Source organism: Platichthys flesus, chromosome 4, assembly GCF_949316205.1.
Source record: "Platichthys flesus chromosome 4, fPlaFle2.1, whole genome shotgun sequence".
NCBI classification, from domain to species: Eukaryota; Metazoa; Chordata; class Actinopteri; order Pleuronectiformes; family Pleuronectidae; genus Platichthys; species Platichthys flesus.
In genome coordinates, this window is record NC_084948.1 from 13,464,923 (window position 1) to 13,483,866 (window position 18,944).

Consider the following 18,944-nt stretch of genomic DNA (forward strand, 5'->3'; position numbering starts at 1 on the left):
CCAAAGGGCGATACAGTAGAGCCATAATGTTTCAATATTGCATTGTCCATGTTCACATTCTGAATAGCTGCCTTGGGTTAGATGGTGTGTGAGAGGATGTTTGGTTTGGCCAACACAGACTGTACCATTAGCACAGTCTCTGCAGACAACAAAGCCGATTGTTGGTCAGCTGCAAACCACCACGTCAACATCGGATTCAGAGTCGCATTTCATGCACTTCAGTCAGACAACTCATGTTTGAAATGTTTGCCCTGCAGCAGAAGATGGTTAGTAGTCACGGCTCTGACTTTATCACTCCACCAGACATGATCATATAGATGTAATAGGGATGTGCATGCTGGGATGGTGGAGGGGTGGAATCAGAATAGTGATTGTCTAATGTCAGTGTAGTCTAATGCTCGGTCGGACAGACATTGTGTTTTTTGTGTCCGAGCGCAACCCAAGGTTTTCCCTGATTCCCCATAAACGATAAAGTAAATAGCCCAGCCAATGTCATTCACAAATCATGGGGTCCTGATTGGTCCTGGTGGGTCCTAGAGGGTCCTGGTGGGTCCTGGTGTGCCCTGATGGGTCCTGGTGGTTCCTAGAGGGTACTGGTGGGTCCTAGAGGGTCCTGATGGACCCTGCTGGGTATGATGGCTCCTGAAGGCTCCTTGTGGGTCCTAGAGGGTCCTGATGGGTCCTGGTTGGTATGATGGCTCCTGATGGCTCCTGAAGGCTCCTTGTGGGTCCTGGTGGGTCCTGATGGGTCCTGGTTGGTATGATGGCTCCTGATGGCTCCTGAAGGCTCCTTGTGGGTCCTGATGGGTCCTGATGGGCACCGACAGGTTCACTGTACAGCACAGGCATGGACAAGCAAAGGGAGCGATGAGGACATGTTTGCAGATTAAATAGACCACCAAAGTGTGAGGGGGTGTATAATAGAGGATTATGGAGAATGAGGCATGTCACATGATCTCATGAATTGCTCCATTCGAATTAACAACACTCACCTTTGCATCTCACAGACAACAGTCATAATTTGCACAACCGGAACAGCCGCGGCTTCGGTGTTGGAATGGGTCATCGACTAAATGGAAGGTCGGTGGTTTGATCCCCGTGTGTGAGGAAAGGTCTCGTAAATAATACTTTTATAAAATCATTTTATTCATATTCGGTGAAGATCGATAACAACGAATCAATGCACATGATTCTAAATATTATTATAACATATTAGCAGGTGGATTTAGTATTCTACTGGTTACCATGTGGGTGAAGTGAATCCGCCCTGTACTGTACACACTGACACAATGTGCTCACTGACACAATGTGCACACTGACAACAGGGAAGTGGAACATGGGGAGGGTTGAGAGAGGCGGAGAGAGAGAGAGAGAGAGAGGCGGAGAGAGAGAGAGAGAGAGAGAGAGAGAGAGAGAGAGAGAGAGAGAGAGAGAGAGAGAGAGAGAGCGATAGGTGGGTGGGAGGAGAGAGGAGGAGGAGGAGGGACTGTGTTCACTCTCGGCTCTATGTGTTGCAGCTCGTGGTTTCTGCGCCGCCAGTGTGCGTCTCAGCCCCGCCGGTGTGAGTGTGTGCATCGGTGCGTCGGCTTTGCGTGTGTGTGTGTGTGAATGTGTGTGTGACTCCAGCGCTCTCTCTGCGTGCGACAGGTGGAGATGACATGACTGCGCTCGAGAGGAAGAAAGGGAAGGACCTGTAAGGACTTTACACTTACACACACACACAGCGCGCGCGGTGTCACACTCACCTTTCCCCCCTGCATTCCCTCACACACAGACACACACCTTTACATTCCTGCACTCCTCAGGAAGAGAGGGAAGTTCTTGAGTATGCGTGCGCGTTTGTTGTTGTGTGTTTGTGTGCGTGTGTTTGTGTGTGTGATTGTAACAGCTGAGTCCATGTGTGCACCGGGTACAACTCAAACACCAACACACAGATTGTTGCTTTTGATGCCTGCAGACGCGGTCAGCAAGTGTTCCTGCGTCCTGAGGAGAGTTCAGCTCCGGCTCAGACCACCAGACAGTCCACCACGCCGTCCGAACAACTCCAGGTAAGGTTCACTTCTCTTCTCTTCTCTTCTCTTCTCTTCTCTTCTCTTCTCTTCTCTTCTCTTCTCTTCTCTTCTCTTCTCCACGCTGTCACAACAACAGGATGCCACACACTTCACACACTTGACCCTCCTCTCTCTCTTCCTTGAACAATGTCCTCGCCCTCTGCTTTCGTTCCCTTCTGGAACAGCTACAGGTAGACTGTTGTAACATCTACCTCACAATAGTCTCCTGACTCCCCTTATCCTCCTGCACAGTTATTTGACACGCACAGACACACACACACACACACACACACACACACACACACACACACACACACTCTTGCTATTCCCTCACCTTTCTTGCTTTTGCCAAGGATGAACTTTTGTGTGGAGGAGGTAAGTTTCAACTCCTGTTGCTGCAGTTCTCTGTCTTTCTCTTTTGATTGAGTTTGTAAGCTACTTGGTATTGCCTCTCTCTCTCTCTCTCTCTCTCTCTCTCTCTCTCTCTCTCTGTCTCTCTCTCTCCCTCTGTCTGTCTGTGTGTGTGAGGGCTCAGATAAAAGACGGAAAGATAAAACATAAAACGGCCATAAACATGAAAGGGAGGAAATTAAAGTGACATTTTTGTTTGAATGAGTGCATGTGCACAACCGTGTCTGTTTGCATGTATGTCATGCTGTGTTACATAGTGTGTGTGTGTGTGTGTGTGTGTGTGTGTGTGACACACGCAGATGTGTAAAATCTGAAATTGCTGTTTTTTGTATCCTCACACATACCATCAAGCGGCTGTTTGTGTGGGTGTGATTGTCTGTGTGTGTGCATGCGTTTGTGATTTATATTGCAGAGGGATTTAATGTTGTTGGCGGCTAAATAGAAAAAAAAGAACCTTTGATTGGCTGCCAGGGTCGACATGTTCTGCTCAGATGCAATTACCTTCTCAGATACACAGTGAGGCACATGCAGGCACATGTACAGACACACTGGTGACACACAGCCACATAAAGTGTATTCTCATTCATTTCTGTCAGTGTGCATCAGGGCAAAGATCAGGTATGAACAAAGACACAAATATAAGTGTTTGTGTGTGTTACTTTTCAACTAAACTCCACCAGTAAAATTTTCACACATGCTCTCTAATCACTGCAGCCACTTGTCAGTTGTGAGTAATTGCTATGGCATCTTGGTTTTACTGCTAAACCTTTTATTTATAGAGAGCTGTGCTTATGCATGAGTGTGTACGTGTGTGTTAGTGTTGTTACACGTCTAATGCACCTCTGAGTCAACCCTCCAAATGTCCATTTGTGTTGCTGATAGTCTTGTCCGTCTGCATTCCTCACAGCTCTAGTGAGTGTTTGTTGTCAGTGGCCTATTTCTCAGGTGTCACAACTACAGTAACACTGTCAGTGATCTGTCTCCAAGTGAACATGCAGTGTGTGCAGCACCCCCTGCAGGAGCTGCCTGAATGACACCACTGAATTACCTTTTCTTTATTCCGTTTCTGAGGTACATTTAGAAAGGATTGCATCTTTTAGGCCACTTTTTAAGTTTTGTCTTTTGACGATGTCATGGCTCTTCATCCTCTGCTTTGATGAACGATTATCTATGAATGAAAGTGTCTTAGTGTCCATTAACGCTTATCTTCCCATGCATGCTGCGGTGCATTTGTACAGTATGTTTGTACAGTATAAGTATAAGTTAAGTGCTGTGTATGTGTGTGAGTGTGTGGCTGTGTGTGTATGTGTGTGTGTGGCTGTGTGAGCCAATGAGGCAGTAAGAGCAGCAGATTAAACCCTTCTCAGTCTCCAGCAGAACAGATGTGAGGATTAATTTGTCAGTGAATCTGGGCTGGTGCTGATGTGCTTGTGTGTTAGTGACGGAGTTGTGCAAAACAAAAAAATCAACAAAAAAGAGGGTTTTGACCTGTGTAAATGTTTCATGTCTAGATGTGTTTGTGCGAATGCAAATTTTTTTTAATCACATCATTTGCACTGTGCTCTGGTCTGATGCTCACTGATGCATTGTGTGTGTGACTGGCTGACATCAACAAGTGTGTGCATGTGGCTTTCAAACAAAGAATCAGAAGCAGCACTTGGGGACAGGTATGTGTCCCGACCCCCCCCCCCCCTCCTTCCTGCAGCTCACAGACACTTTTCTGCATCTTTCCACCTCGTCACGTTGTTCTATAGTTTCACCGATTTCGCTACATTTTCTGTCATGTAGCAAAGATAATGCGTTAAAAGCAATGGGAAATTATGGACAGAATATGGAGCTTAACAAACAAAAATGCAAGGTGCACACCAGTGTGTATGTGTTTGGGGTTGTGTGTGTTAGTGTGTGTGATTCCATACTGGGGTGCCCTAGATAGATTTGCCCTAATGGCATGAAAGTGTTGCAGTCTCAGTACAACAGGTCACTGCTGGATGAAAATGAACAGAGTACTTTCTTATGGGAATTAAAATTAGTTGGTGATGATACCGCATTAGAGTTACCTACCTCAATGTGTGCGTGTGTGTTTGTGTGTGTGTGTATGTGGTTCACCACATGTTTAGCCTCTTCCTGTTATTCAGATAAGGTAATTAACTCTCACATAGTATTATCCACTTCTTCTTGTTTGAGAATATATTCAAAATGTGCCTTCACACCCTACATTCTTTTATACACTCAATGCTGAGAAGGTAGCAGTTCATCATAGTCTCAAGGAAACAGGACAGAAGAGCTAACTCAGCTTACTGACTGTTCTTTTCCGGAGTCAAGAATATATTTTTATTTTAATGAATGTAACCGGATCGGGGCAAGGCTTGGGTTAAAATCTATGAAAGCCAAATACAGCAAGTGATCAAATCGGGGAAATCAGCCACACTCCACTCCCCCAAGATCTGCCACGGGCATTTCTGCTCTGAGTGAAACCTTCAGTGTTTTCTTCTTATCTGCTGTGCTTTTGTCTGTAATATAAGTACAGGCAGGCTGAGGTACTGCAGTGAGCAGCGAGCGCAGAGCTTGATATTCAGCTATTTAGTCGAGCACTCAGGGACCAACATAGCTGGGTCCCATTGTAGGTGAACAAACGATGCAGAAGACTGAAATAGATTATCTCCAGTGGAAGGACAGAGCTCGTATAGGTCCTTAGTACCCGTGTAGGTAATACACTACTTTACAGAATGTGAAGTGGTTGAGGAGCCACTACAGGCAAAATGGATTATAGCTCATTTCACCCCGTCAAATAAACGTTGTGCAAAAAGACCCTTCAAAATCTACAGAAGCAGGATGTGAGGGTCGAGGGACGATTTCTCTGCAGGACTCAAGTGGACCAAGACATGGTGCCGAGAAGAAGTTTAGAGTCTGTGCTTATGTGACAGCGCAGCACGGCACAGCCTGTGCCTGCCCCTTATTTCAGTCACACAACAACTTGCAGATGTAAAGCAGCAAATACAAAGTTCTTAAACTGAAGGTAAATTATCTTAATTCTTTATTCCTTAAGTGGATCCCCATTAGCTGCCACTTAGGTAGCAGCTATTCCTCCTGGAATCCACCCACAACAAAACCAGGCTGTTAAACAAGACATAACACATGTAGCATAGAACATGTATAACAAAAAATCTCCCAAAAGCATTTTTATCTGTCGCCAGTTAAAAATCTGCCTGATGTGAGCTTTTCACAGACATGTCTCTTCCTGCGTTTGTGTTTGATGATATGAAAACCTTTCATTCACAGAATAAATGATGCAAAAAAGTGTTATTTATACTGAAGTTTATGGTTAAAATATAAAGAGTAAATTACATTTCCCTGTCACATATACAGTTTATATACTGTAAATATCAATAACTTCTAAATATTTGTATCAAACCAGCTCAGAAACATTCACATTATTCAGACTCTAGTTTGAAACATAAATATACATCTCTTGTGAGAATGTATGACAAAGTGAGGAGAATACTCGGAAAGCTGTTTTATATTATGGAGCGCAGAATGAAAACCCCAATAAAACTCCAATCATATAAAAGTCCAAATACTGTCAATCATTTAGTTCATTTCCACCAAGACTGCACTCCTCAGTGGCTTGAAATAAAGAGATCCAGAGTGAAGAGTGAAGTGAGATCCATAACATTCAAACGTTCCCAACACTCTGATGACTAACATTGAGGGACCCGATGATCCCAGGTCAGGTAGAGTGACTTGCAGGAGTAGCTCTGGTCTGCGGCCATTGTGGTTGACAGCTTCAATCGATCAACCCGTCGCCGATGGCGGTAGACGGTCTCCGATGGTGCATTAGTGGATCCAGAGCTCGAGGTGTTAAACTCAGGGTTCATTTTTTGAGTTTCTCTCCAAGTGCATATGTGGATTCAGTCCGGTTGGTTATGATGACAAGTTAAATACACATGAACCCCATTCGCTAAGTCTAAGAAAGTGCTTACCCATGCCTCTGGTGTGCGTTTCTTTTTTAAATTCAGGAGTGGCTCGTTTGGTTTCTACATTTGATCATGTTGAGCTCAGACCGCCCATTAAAATACCACCCACCTGGGCTGGGCATGACAAAAACAAACGCTCCTCCTTTATGCATCAAACTAGTGCACATCCAGAGGCTTAGACAGGATGGGCAGCCGGCAGTAAACATGATGCATCAGTTATAATCTGCTGAATAACAGACTTCAGAAGGTGTTGGATTTCAGCCTGTATAAAGACAGTTTTCTGGATCCATTGTGGACTAGCACACCATGCAGTTTTTGCTTAATGGTGAACTCCAGTGCATATCCCCAGTAAAACAAGATTGTAATGCACCGGTTGTGAATGTTTCAAATGAAAGTTCACATCTAGTGTTGGGTCGATAGACAGCGGCGTCATCCTGACACATTTCCCTGGATGCTGAGCCCAGCGATGTGATTTGTTGCTGTGACAAACCGACAACAGCCATGTTTAATTTAAGCCGGCCGTCAAGTTAATTAGTTGCGACGCTCGCACAGCACAAACGTGCCAAACCCCCCACAGCCCCCCCCCACACACACACACGCACACACCCCACACCCCACCTGCCAATGTCACCATCCACTGTGACCACACATCCTCACATTTGCCAATTCAGAAGATATCGGCCAACCCCATTTCCGACATCACAACACTAATTCTTTGCTCCTCGCTCCGAACTTCACGTCACACTGTGCTAAAATCAGGCTTTTGTCTGTTTGATCCGTTTCTCCTGCGGCTGCGGCGTTTTCTCCTGTCGCTGGTCTCGCCGTGGCTGAGTGATGAAAATCCAAACATGGGAGGGGGGTGTTTAACATTAACAGGGGCACAGCAGCGCACCATTATGTGCTGCAGGGTTCAGAGCAAGAAGTGCGAAGAAATTTACACAAGCAGGGACCAGTGGGCTTCACCTGCCAGGACACTTTGAATCACTTTTATGATAAATGACCACTGACACAAGGGCACCTTCACTTCACAACAAGCCCCTGAGAGTGCTGAATAAATACGTGTGTGTGTGTGTGTGTGTGTGTGTCAGAGTTTTTTCTTTGATGAATGGACTGTATTATTCAGTGTTGCTGAATTGTATCTCAAGTGCATCTCTGCAGGGAACTGAGCAAGCTCTGTCTCTCCCTCCTCATATATGTGTTTGTTTTTATGTAGACCGACCTACACAGTCCTCTATTCCACCATGTCTTATCTGCAGGTAAACATACAGTGTGCAAGGTTGGAGTGCTTTCCATTCACTCAGACAGAGAACTAATAATCCCGACACATTCACAGTCACTTGGCCGAGTTAATATAATCAAAAACCAGGTCAGAGAGCACAGGGGCTCGGATACACACTGAGAGGCAGCATGCGCTGTCGCAGAGGGTCACTATGTCGATCAGCTCCCTGCTTGTTTGTTGTAGTTTCTGTAATAGAGTGAAATACAATAGTGATTCGCTCAATGACCCTCCTGTCCACAAAGTAACAGTTTGGGTCAGTGTGTCTTGATGGAAGCATTTTAGATGTGGAAAGAACTTGGACATCCACGAAACCTACAAAGAGAAAGTGAACACTTAAAACAGTTTAAAAAATAATTTGACTGTTCTGTGATGAAAAACATTAATGCAGACCTCATTTATTGGCTTATAATGCTTCGTGAAAGCCTATAAAAACACACTGATGAAACAGTTCCCCTATTCACAGTAGGTGACATAATATAGCACATTTCACAATTTCATCTGTTACAACATGTTCAAAAACCCATTTGGCAAAACTCCAAACCACAAATTTCTCCTGATGAAAAACCATATTTCATGGAAACAGAAAATGCTAATTTCTTTCCCACCTGCTTTTTCTTAAATTTGAAATCTGCCCTCGAAGCCGTCCTAGACACATTCATTCTACCTTTTGGGGAGCTGGTTTCAAACCTGTGAACATGTGATTTGTGGCTGTTCAATGGCATCACCAAGCCAGAGTTGTACTATCTGGAGAAAATAAGGATTGCTGTGGTGGTAAACATCAATTTTGCCTCTGTATGACCTCTAAATATTAAAAAGCATATATCTTGCTGTGTAAATTTGTCTCACTCTGACTCGCACCTTTGCCTTCAGAGTAATGTAGAAAGCAAAGGCTGAGATGGGATTTGCTCAGTGTAAAATATAGCTGCACATATGCAGAACTAAACATGGGAACCAGTGGCACATCATCAATTGTTTCCACGGGCGGAGGTTTGAGTCCTGTGTCTTGCCCCCTCCATCGCTTACACTGCTTTCTCAATTTTCGAGAGATACCCAAAAATATTCTTTATGGTTACTTTGTATTGTTGATGGCTCAGGTTATGCTACAGGTACATAACCTGACTTGTTACTTCTCCAAACTCTTAAGCTTTATAAAGAATAACCGGGGAAGACATTCAGACACACAGTAAAACGGAAATATGCTACTGCAAATCAAGATTTTTTTTTTCTACAGTTTGTTTCTACTTTGAAAATCACACACAAAAATCAATGAAAGCCCTGCAAGTGTTGTGTTTGTCCACAAAGGTGCAGAAAGTTGATGTGGAGGAGAGAGGATCTATTCAGGAATTGTAAATTGCATCTGTCACATGCCAAATCATCCGTGGCCTCGCAGGAGTAACAATGAAAGAGGTGGAATCATTAGATAGGAGGCACATACACAGCGTCCAATCGGAAGAACCTCGAGTAGGCAGAAAGACTTAAGTGGAGTTCTTCTTCTTCTTCAACTCTTTCTTAAAGTGATCCTTCGTCCAAAATGAGAATCTTCTCCAAGGAAAACTACTTAAAAAAGTTTTTGGGTTAGTTTTACTGCAGAGAAATTGTGAATACATTCCAATGGTTGTATAATAATTCAGACAGAAGCTGTCCTCTGTGACTGTCCTGCATCCATAGATAAAGCACAAGTTGAGTCAGTCCCCTGTTTATGTGATACAATGCAGCTCATCCTTTTCAGTTAAAACTTCTTCCTCCCACACCTATAGGGAGTTCATTTGAGATTCTGAGCATTTGTTATTTAGACTAATAGAGACAGTGTATTCACCAGGGACACTACTAACATTGTGGCAATGTGAAGGACACTATGTTGTCCTGGAAAAATATCTGTTTACTCCGGCAAAATGTAAAAGTAAATGGAGTTTGCCTGTTTGCAATTGGGGAGTAATTATAGACACAGGACTGTGTATATACCAACATACTGTCCATCTCACCTTCTCCATCTTCCGCTACTGAAAGAACCAATCTCTTCTTTCTTGGCTTGGAAAAAAAGTTGGAACATTTCTTCCACACATTTCTGAGCCATTGTATGAAATCTATTTAAACTTGAGGTGGGTGGCCCTGCCCACGCTCCTTTTACAAGAAGAGTAGATGGTTTTCTCTTCATCTGGCATCGCTACAGTCGCTCACCGCCGCCAGCGAGGCCGAGTTAGATAAGAATGTGAGTGCAGAGGCAGTGGAGAGAGGCAGCATGAGTAATAGACCGCAATATGAAGGGTGGATGGATGGATCGATAGATGCATAGATAGATAGATGGAAGGATGCATAGATGGATGGATGGAAAGATAGATAGATATACGATTTGATGGAAAGATGATGAGAGAAGGATAGAAGAATGGATGGATAGATGGATGGATATGTGTGTGATAGATACGAATAGTCAGGCAAATTAAAAAGCAGAAATGATAAATGTACTCTAAAGAAAAAAGCACTTTTCGCATCCTTTTTCTCTACAAATGTATTTAGGGTGCTGTTTGTGTGTTTTAGTGCCATTCTTTTGCTTTGCCATTCATTTTGCAGCCCTTCCATTGTGCTTATAGAGCAGCGCTGAATGGAGACTTGAATAGAGGGGGAGAATAAAAGGCTTAGAAGAAAGAGAAGAGCTGAGGAAGTGGGTGAAGAACGGCGAGGAAAGAGGTGTCGGTGTGTGATTTCCCTGTGGGATTGAATTAAAAGAGAGGGCGTGTCGCTCTCTTTGTGACTCTCACACACTGGGTTTGTGTCCACATGTGCAACCAGTGTGTGTGTCGGGGGGGGGGGGGGTCACCTACGCACTGTTCTCTTGCACTGTGGCCCTCTGCTGTATTGACCCCTAATGTATTTCTGTCATGCTCCAGTTTCCCCACCGGACGGAAATTTCAATAACCAGACGCTCAGAAGCCAGCGTGTCGCTCTGAGAGTTTCTGTGTGTCAGGTTGCATGTATGTGGCCAGCACGTACATCCGTGTGCATTTGCCGGTGAGTTTTTCTCACTTTAGATTTCGCCTTTTTAGATATGGGTTCACTGAGGTCCGTATTGATCTAATTCGCACTAATAATGGAGATCGATCGCCCCTCCACTTCCACAGGCACACACACCGACACGTCCACTACCACGCACAAACACGTCCTACACGTCCATGCACTCAAACTCACACTTAAAATGTTCCATAGGCACAGAGGTCAGCATCCCTCAGGCGAATGTACCTTTTACTCTAAAAGCTCAGGCTGTATCAAGAGGGATACATGGAGACATGTGAGTGGCTTTTAAATATCCCTGCGGGGAAACTGACAGTTAACCGAAAGGGAAATATGAGCTTCAGTGTCTCTGTGGACGGTCAATGTAAAAGCGAGCTGCATTCTGCACCAAGAACTATATCCAAACCCTGACGTCCAGCTGCTGCGTCCCTGTAAACCTGTGCAGATTCCAACGCAAACTTTATGTGTGTGGACTTGAAATGGATCCTGTCTTCACACAGTTAAATATAAATACATAATGCAAAGATCGTCATAAATTTAAACGTGCTCATCAGTCTAATAAAATCCACACCAAAATTAGGTTGTTGTTCTAATTATTCACTTTAATAGAGCATAATAATGAACACCCACTTTGAGAAGGACTCTGGTTGCCGAAGTAACTTTGCCATTCATTATCTCCATTGACATTTCAGAAAGTGCTTAAAAAAGGAGGTTTTAATTCTGGATTCGTGACCGTAAAGCATTTGATCCGGAACCAAAACATATTGGAAAGGTCCAAGACTATGTTATTATTATTGAAAAAAGAACTCATCCTATAACCATTGTGAAAGATCCATTTTCAAATCATTAAAATCATATTTGCTCTGTGTTAGACATGATTGTGGTTAACATTTCTATGGAAACTGAGATTTGCGGAACTCACAGACATTATTATTACACCCGAGGATTGTGGGTAGTGCAGTACTTCTCCTCGACATTGAGAAAAAAACACATTTTTATCAAAAGCCAGTTGATATCATACAGACTTGTGGCCGCTACAGGAGCATCTAATATTGTTTCACAAACTCGTAGCTTGTTGTAAGTCTACCTTGGATGGTTTAAATATTATGGCTGATAATCAAAAAATGTATTGATAAAATGGGATTTTCACTTCCAGTACCAAACTGTTGAGCTCTATTGCAGAGCCGGTTCAAACCAGTCCTGCTATGGAAGATCTCCACTCATCCGTGTATCTTTTTCTTGTATAAAATTTGATAAAGTGAAACCTGAAATATCTCCTTTGCAGTAGAATGTAACATATTTTCTTGTTTATTAACTACTCGCTCTGCTGTTGTCAGATCTCTGAATGCCACTGAATTATTTCAGTTTGTCAGATCATTACGTTCAGTGACAGAAGATACTTGATCGATTATTTGGTTTATGGTCTAAATGAGATGCATATTATACATGGATTAGCAATATTAAGGCTACGAATATTCTAAAATGGTTAAATGTGGGCAAATTTCCATTATAAAAAAAACATATATTGTATTTGGGCTGTTGTTGTTGACTTTCGAGGCAGAACAAATTGGTGCGGAAACTCAAATCCTCACCACGTCACTGTTCTGACTCTTTGCGGATGACTCATCCCTTTTCTGCTAAGGGAAGATGTGTTAGATATGGTAGGTGGGGATTTGGTCACAGTCATCAGTGAAATGTCAGGCAGGAAAGGGAGCCCTTCCTCCTGGTTACAGCTCAGCACACGCTCTGACAATTCGTCAGCGTTGTGATTGGACGTGCAGCAGCCTTCCACGGGCTCACGCTGCACCAATGTCAAAGACTTGCTTTGATCGTTTGAGTCGGGGCCTAAGGGCGACGCTGTTTGCTGCAGGAGAATAGTTTGGCTGTGATAGATGCTGTATCGATAACACTATACCTGTTTGGTTGAATAATCTGAACAAACTGACGTGTCTCCAATAAGAATCATGAAGTCAAGTCTTTGGCTCTGCTTTGTGCACAGCCGGAATCAACCAAAAAAATTTTCACAAGAAGAAACTCAGATTTTTTTTTTAAAGAAACAGGAAAGTTTTCTATTTGAATATAGCAAAGTTGAGCTGGGGAGACCTTCTCCACAAAGAGTAGAGACAATAAACTGAGTCAACTTCAGTGTACAGTTTTACACCGAAAGCCAATGAGCTGCCTTAGTAGCTATAAGTTGTCCTTTCCATAAGCTCTTCAACACAAATCATCAGAGTTCAAAAGTGAGTTTGAGTTGTTTATCATCAAGGACGACTAAAACGTGACTGGATCAGTCAATAGCAGAAATGCATTGACATAAGGAAACAGCCCACGAATTATATTATTAAATCCATAATCCTTTTTAACATGAATTATTATGTCAACCTGTTGCTGACCTGCAGTTGCGCCTGATTTCCACATTTCGTCTTGACAGACGGGGAAGTTTCTCATCCCTCAGCTGATTTCTCTCCCATGATGCAACTTGGCAGCTCATTGAGCAAAACCTCTTTTTTGATTTTCTTTTCTCCGCTTCCTCTCATTGTTATTCTATCTGACGCTGTCTGTGTTTTATTTAAAAACACATTCTGTCTCTTTTTTTATTGTGCAGACATATCACACAAACGTTTCCTTGACAGCCACGTAGTCCTCAGTGTGTCATAATCGCGATCCGTTCTCCGAGGAGTCTCGCCACGTCATGTTTCACGGGCTCGGCTGTAATCCAGCGTCGAAGCATGTAAGTGCTGAGCCACTCGACAGGCGTAGAACAGCAGTACGTCTAATTTGTCTTTCACCGCCGCTTCGACATGGCCTAAACGCCAGAGCAGTGTGGATGCTCTGTCCATCTTTTCACTTGTGGGTCACATTTGATCAGAGTCGGACCTTCCAAAGCTTCAGTTCACAGATAGAGAAACATGGCAGGATTTATCCACGCTCATTTGATCAATTTTACAACATCAGGGTTTATTAAAATTTTAATAAAAGCAGAACCTCAGAACCGTTCCGTGGACACCATGTAAAAAAAAAAATGTTATGCTGTGGGGGAGACTGAATGGCATGAAACCGCGCTAATGTGTTCCAGCCTCGGCTAATCCTGTTTGACCCAGTACAGAGAGAGAAAAAACCCAGAAGGATTTCTTTCTTTCCACTCGTGCCATTTTATGTCCACAATTTGATTTTAACTAAATGCTTCCTGAGGGCTGTGTTATCAAATACAAATAAATGACAGAATTCAATCCGGTAAAAGGACCGACTGGAAGGTACATACACACCACAAGCTTTAAAAAAAAAAAAAATAGATCAAACATCAGTTACTTGTTCTCTGTAAACACAAACTCCTACACCAGCTTTATCACAACTGCTTGAATTCTTTAAACGAAAAATATAGGTTTTGTTATCATTAGTTGACATGTGGGAAAGTTCATTGTGACAAACACGATCAAATAACAGTATTTGCATACACAGTAGTGCCCTCATGACATCATTGGGACCAATTGTGCTGTAATTTTGGGTGCAACATGAAGGAATTTACAGTAAACTAAAAACAGCCTAAGCAGGATGTTACTATTTGTCAAGCTAAATCTTCATTGTCCATTGAATCCTCTTCTATCCTCTTTATATCTTATTAGTATGAAATACTTTTTTTGTCATCAGCTTTGATGATAAGTTTGGCACCATGTAGAGAACATATGGTCAACAACCGCTGCTGAACTGCAGCACTGCAGGGGGAAACAAGGAAATCAGCAGCATGCAAAACATGATTTATTATAGGATCATACATCTGAAGCCGCACAAGTGAGGCGTGAACAAATAAAACAAGAGAGGAGATAATGTTCCACCTCACATGGTCTGATTAGTACAAACAACACATTAACTGTCAGTTCACGGGAAAACTATTTAACCTGGTTGTTAATAAATGTTAATAAATTCAATTTCTCTGTTGCCTTAACAAATGGTTGTTAAATTGAAAACTTTGGAGTCACACAGACAAACATCATTGTCTGAATTGCTTCTTTTAAATTTTTCTTCAGTATGAAAAGTCACTTATTCATTTCAAACAAAAGATTTGATGAGTCAGAAAAATAGACGACATGCAGACTACCTTCGTAAATCGTATCAATTCATTTATGTTTACTGGGGTATGGAATGCTTTTCATACATACCTTCATCATGGTTACCATATTTTTCATTTTTATGAAAAGAAACAACGATCACATAAAGTTTCCATCATGCTTTTGTGGAATCAGTCAAAGAAGAATTTCTGTAAAGGCTTTAACTCTCATATAGCTTTTACTGTCATGAATGAATGGATTTCCATTAAATTGCTCTCATGTTTTATAGTCAAGATATTTGGGTGTTTATGTTTGGCTAGAGGCATCGAGTCACAATATTTGTCTGCGCAATGAAATAATCACTCTGTGAAGAATTGAATACCGAGGGAAATATCTTGGAATGAACACGAGCTGATTGGTTTAACACATCTAACCGTCTAGTTTTTACAGCATCTTGTCTGACAGCAGTAGACATTTCTGCTTCAAACGTGTACGTGGAACTTTGCCCAACAGAATCCATTTAAAGTCTGTAGCAGTGTGTTTGCTGAGCCCATCGATGATTGGGTGTAAAGTTCCCCTGTCCTTGAGTGCAAAAACCAGATAAGGGACAAGATGAGAATTCAATTTTAGCAAGTCAGCAGGTAAAATACAAGCAAAACAGAGCACACTCCCAGTGCCCTGAAAGATAAAACAATGGAGTCTTTGAAACTGAAATGTGGTGTATTATCTCCTCCACTGACTCGATGATGCAGCCAACTCAATATTGTCCCTGCTGCTCCGAACGATTCATCATTTTCTGTAGAATACTTTTAGTCATCAATTTATATGTATACAGTTGCATGCTACTTCATGAAACCCAGCATCATGGTCTTCGGTTGCACCTCAAATTTCAGTAATCTTTTAGTTTTCATTGTTGACACTTTACAGCAGTACTTACTCAGATCGTACACGTTGTACTTTTTTGTTTTATTGTACAATTCAAGATTTAATTGAAATGTTTGGAGGTAAAACACCATGTACTTTCAAAAGTTGTACCTCATCACACAGCCGTTAGAGCATTTGGACCAACCCCAGGAATATTTTATGAGCCTACAGTATATTGAATGACAGAACGTCCAAGTATTTGCTGCCCTACTACTCCACTTTCTACTTTGTTGATTGAAAGCTTTTACTGTATTTCCTGTCGTTCACACCTTTATTTCCCTGAAGTGTTTCTGCCGCCGTGTCTCCATTTTGAACTCACACCATAAAACCACATCTCAGCTTCTCTAGATTATTTATAGCTGCATCTGCTCCTACAAACATGAAAACAAAACTCACATTGGGATTGTAAACAATGCAAATTGTCTTTTGGAATTAGTTTGAAAAGCCTTTTGAAGAAATGAGGCTAACTGTAATAGGAATACATATGAAATGTCTCTAAAGAACATACACACCAGTCCACCTATTGTTGGCTATAGGAGAAATTAAAATGTTCACGCTGCATAACAATTAAGCACTAAATCACATGATACATTATCTCAGGTCACCTTAAATAATAAAGCGTCTACAATAGAGAGTTTCATCGGTGGGATATCTTATGAATTCAATGGATCGTGTCTGATTAAGTGCTGTAATTAACTTTTCCTGGCAGATTCGCTTTATCTAGCAAGTGCGTTGTTCTCCATTCACACCCCTGAACCACAATTTACCTCCCTCACGCACATTTTTGTCATTTAGATTGGACGTTATAGATATAATCTTAAATACTGTCTATGGTTAGTACAATTGCAGACTATAGAGTCACTGTCGGACATGCAATGAACTCTGGCTAATCTCCTGAAATGTATCCGGAGGGGCTGGATGTGAGAAAGCAAAAGTCTCAGTCAGAGGGTCCAGACTTTCCCCAGAGCTTCTCCCGCCGCCCCCCTAGAAACCCTGGATAATCTCCAAGTGAGCCCACGTGTGAAAGCAGCAGGATAATGTCCAGGGGATTCACAGCGAGCGAGTGGGCGTGCTGATGACATTTCTAACACGTGAAGGATGCTAAAAGAAAGGAAACACGCTAACAAAGATGTCCATTTAAGACGAAAAGATTGAAGAGCTTTCGGTGATGTTGGTGTCAACAGGCTCTAAATAACAACACGTGATCTCTACAGTAGAATAATGACACAAACTGCAGAGAATGTCCGGACTCAGTTTTATATACACACCAATTTACAAACCTAAAAATCTCTTGATCACTTTTAAATTAAAAAAATTGTCACTGTGTTATTATAAATTGAATTTGAACAAAAGTATTTCATTTGAGGGTTACTAATTGAGGTCATTTAAAAATAATTGCTCCAGCAATTATTGCTTTAGTGTATTATTTATTTATCAAATTTTTTTTTTTATTACTACGATTTTTCTGCCTGATGGTTTTTGTCACTAATGTGCCACATGTCGTGAGGTGTTTGAGCTGGATGATGAACAAAGGTACAAGAGTTCACATCCCGAGTCCTGCATGTGTGTTCACGTTAAAAATATAAAATAATAATAAAAATAATACAATTTAAAATGAATAAGCACTTGGGAATATGTTTTAATCTAGGAAACAAAAGCACTTTGGTTGGGATAAAGAGATTGTGGTTTGTTTCAAATCCTAATTAAGTAAATATGTCATGTTGTCTGGTTCAAGTCACTTGAATATTTTTCCTTGGCAAACATATCTTTTGAAATAATGTGTTGAGATTATTTTTCTTGCGTGTCCTGCTGTATTTCATGTTAACGGCAGAGGAAGCAGCAGGACTTTGGTTTGGATAGAACAGGATGGAATATTTGCAATGTGAACTCCCACCTAGCGTCAGCTGCTGATTGTCTCCCACATGTTCAGCAGGATGCTACTCCAAAGTGTTAAGTAAGGTTAATTAACTAAAGAGCCAATTAAGCAAAGGTCACCGCGCCGACCCATGATCCCCGGATCGATGATCTGTGTTGTTTTCTTTAACCATTATTCTCTTTCTTTCTGACTCCCCCCCCCCCCCCCCCCTTCACTTCCTCCATCTCAGCCTGTTTCTCTCCATCTGCTGCTCTGTGTCCATGTGTCTCCTTGTCCTTTTTCCCTGCATGCACTTACAGTATGCGTTTCTTGTCTGTCAAGCATTTACAGTCAATTATCCGCCTCCTCTAAAGAGCTAATCTTAATGTTTACCCAGGCATTGATTAGCCAATAGCAGACAGGTGGCCATTGATTATACCACCAATCGTATTGCTCCCTCGAGAAGCAGCTTAAGGACCGTTGTGAGTCACGTAACGGTCACATGTAGACAGGAAGAGAGAGAGAGACAGGCAGAGAGACAGGCAGACAGACAGACTGTCGGGCAGCAGCTGCGTACATAGATCATAATTTAAAAAAAGGAGGGTGCAGTCAAAGCAAACAGAAATGTCCTGTAATATAATAATCATGATCACATTACCACCTTTTATTATGATATTTTGTTACGGACCCTCATTACTATGCTGAGAAAATCTCATTTCTGCCCATAATCAAATGCATTTTGAATTTGGAGGCACCTGGGCCAAGTATGGTGAGCAGACACACACAGACACAGACACACACACACACACATAAAGAGACAAACAAATATGGACAGACACACACACACACACACAGTGTAAGACAGCATGCTAATCAGCGGGCCTGTTCCATTAAATCAGATGGGAGAGAGATGACATGTTATCTATTCTAACCACACTCTGTGCCTCTAAAATCTTTTATCAAGACAACACACCTAATGCCCAGTTCACTTACAGTGTGTGTGTGTGTGTGTGTGTCGGTGTGTGTGTGTGTGTGTGTATGTGACAGTTGTCAAATGGGCATTGTCTTGTTCTGCTCATCGGGAAATGAACCTGACATTACTCATCTATCAGGACCGCTGTCCCCCTCCTCCGTCATCTCTTTACCTCCTCTTGCTGTCTCTCCGTCCGTCACCCCGGTTTCCGCACTTTCTCGTCCCTCTGACTCACTGACTCTCTTTCTTTTTCATATTTTCTCCTCCGTCTACTTCCCTACGTGTGATCAACCTCAATCCTTTTCCTCATGCTCCCTCTTTTTTCACTCTTTTCATGCTCATCTTCCTCTTCTGTCTTTCACTCATCTTGGTGCACCTCCTCTTTTGTTTCTTCCCTTCCCTCCCTTCCCCCCTTTATAGTCACA

The 18,944-nt window shown here is 42.2% G+C and overlaps 1 protein-coding gene across 1 annotated transcript in view; it reads left to right on the top strand.

Moving 5' to 3' along the window:
• Positions 1-1,497: 1,497 nt before the first annotated feature.
• The window catches only part of LOC133951469 (cGMP-dependent 3',5'-cyclic phosphodiesterase), a 99,927-nt gene continuing 82,480 nt past the window's right edge, over positions 1,498-18,944 (top strand). The window contains exons 1-2 of the mRNA XM_062385413.1: positions 1,498-1,693; positions 1,958-2,048. Of these exons, the coding sequence (XP_062241397.1) occupies positions 1,659-1,693; positions 1,958-2,048 (126 nt within the window). The 5' untranslated portion in view covers positions 1,498-1,658. The remainder of the gene's footprint in view (positions 1,694-1,957; positions 2,049-18,944) is intronic.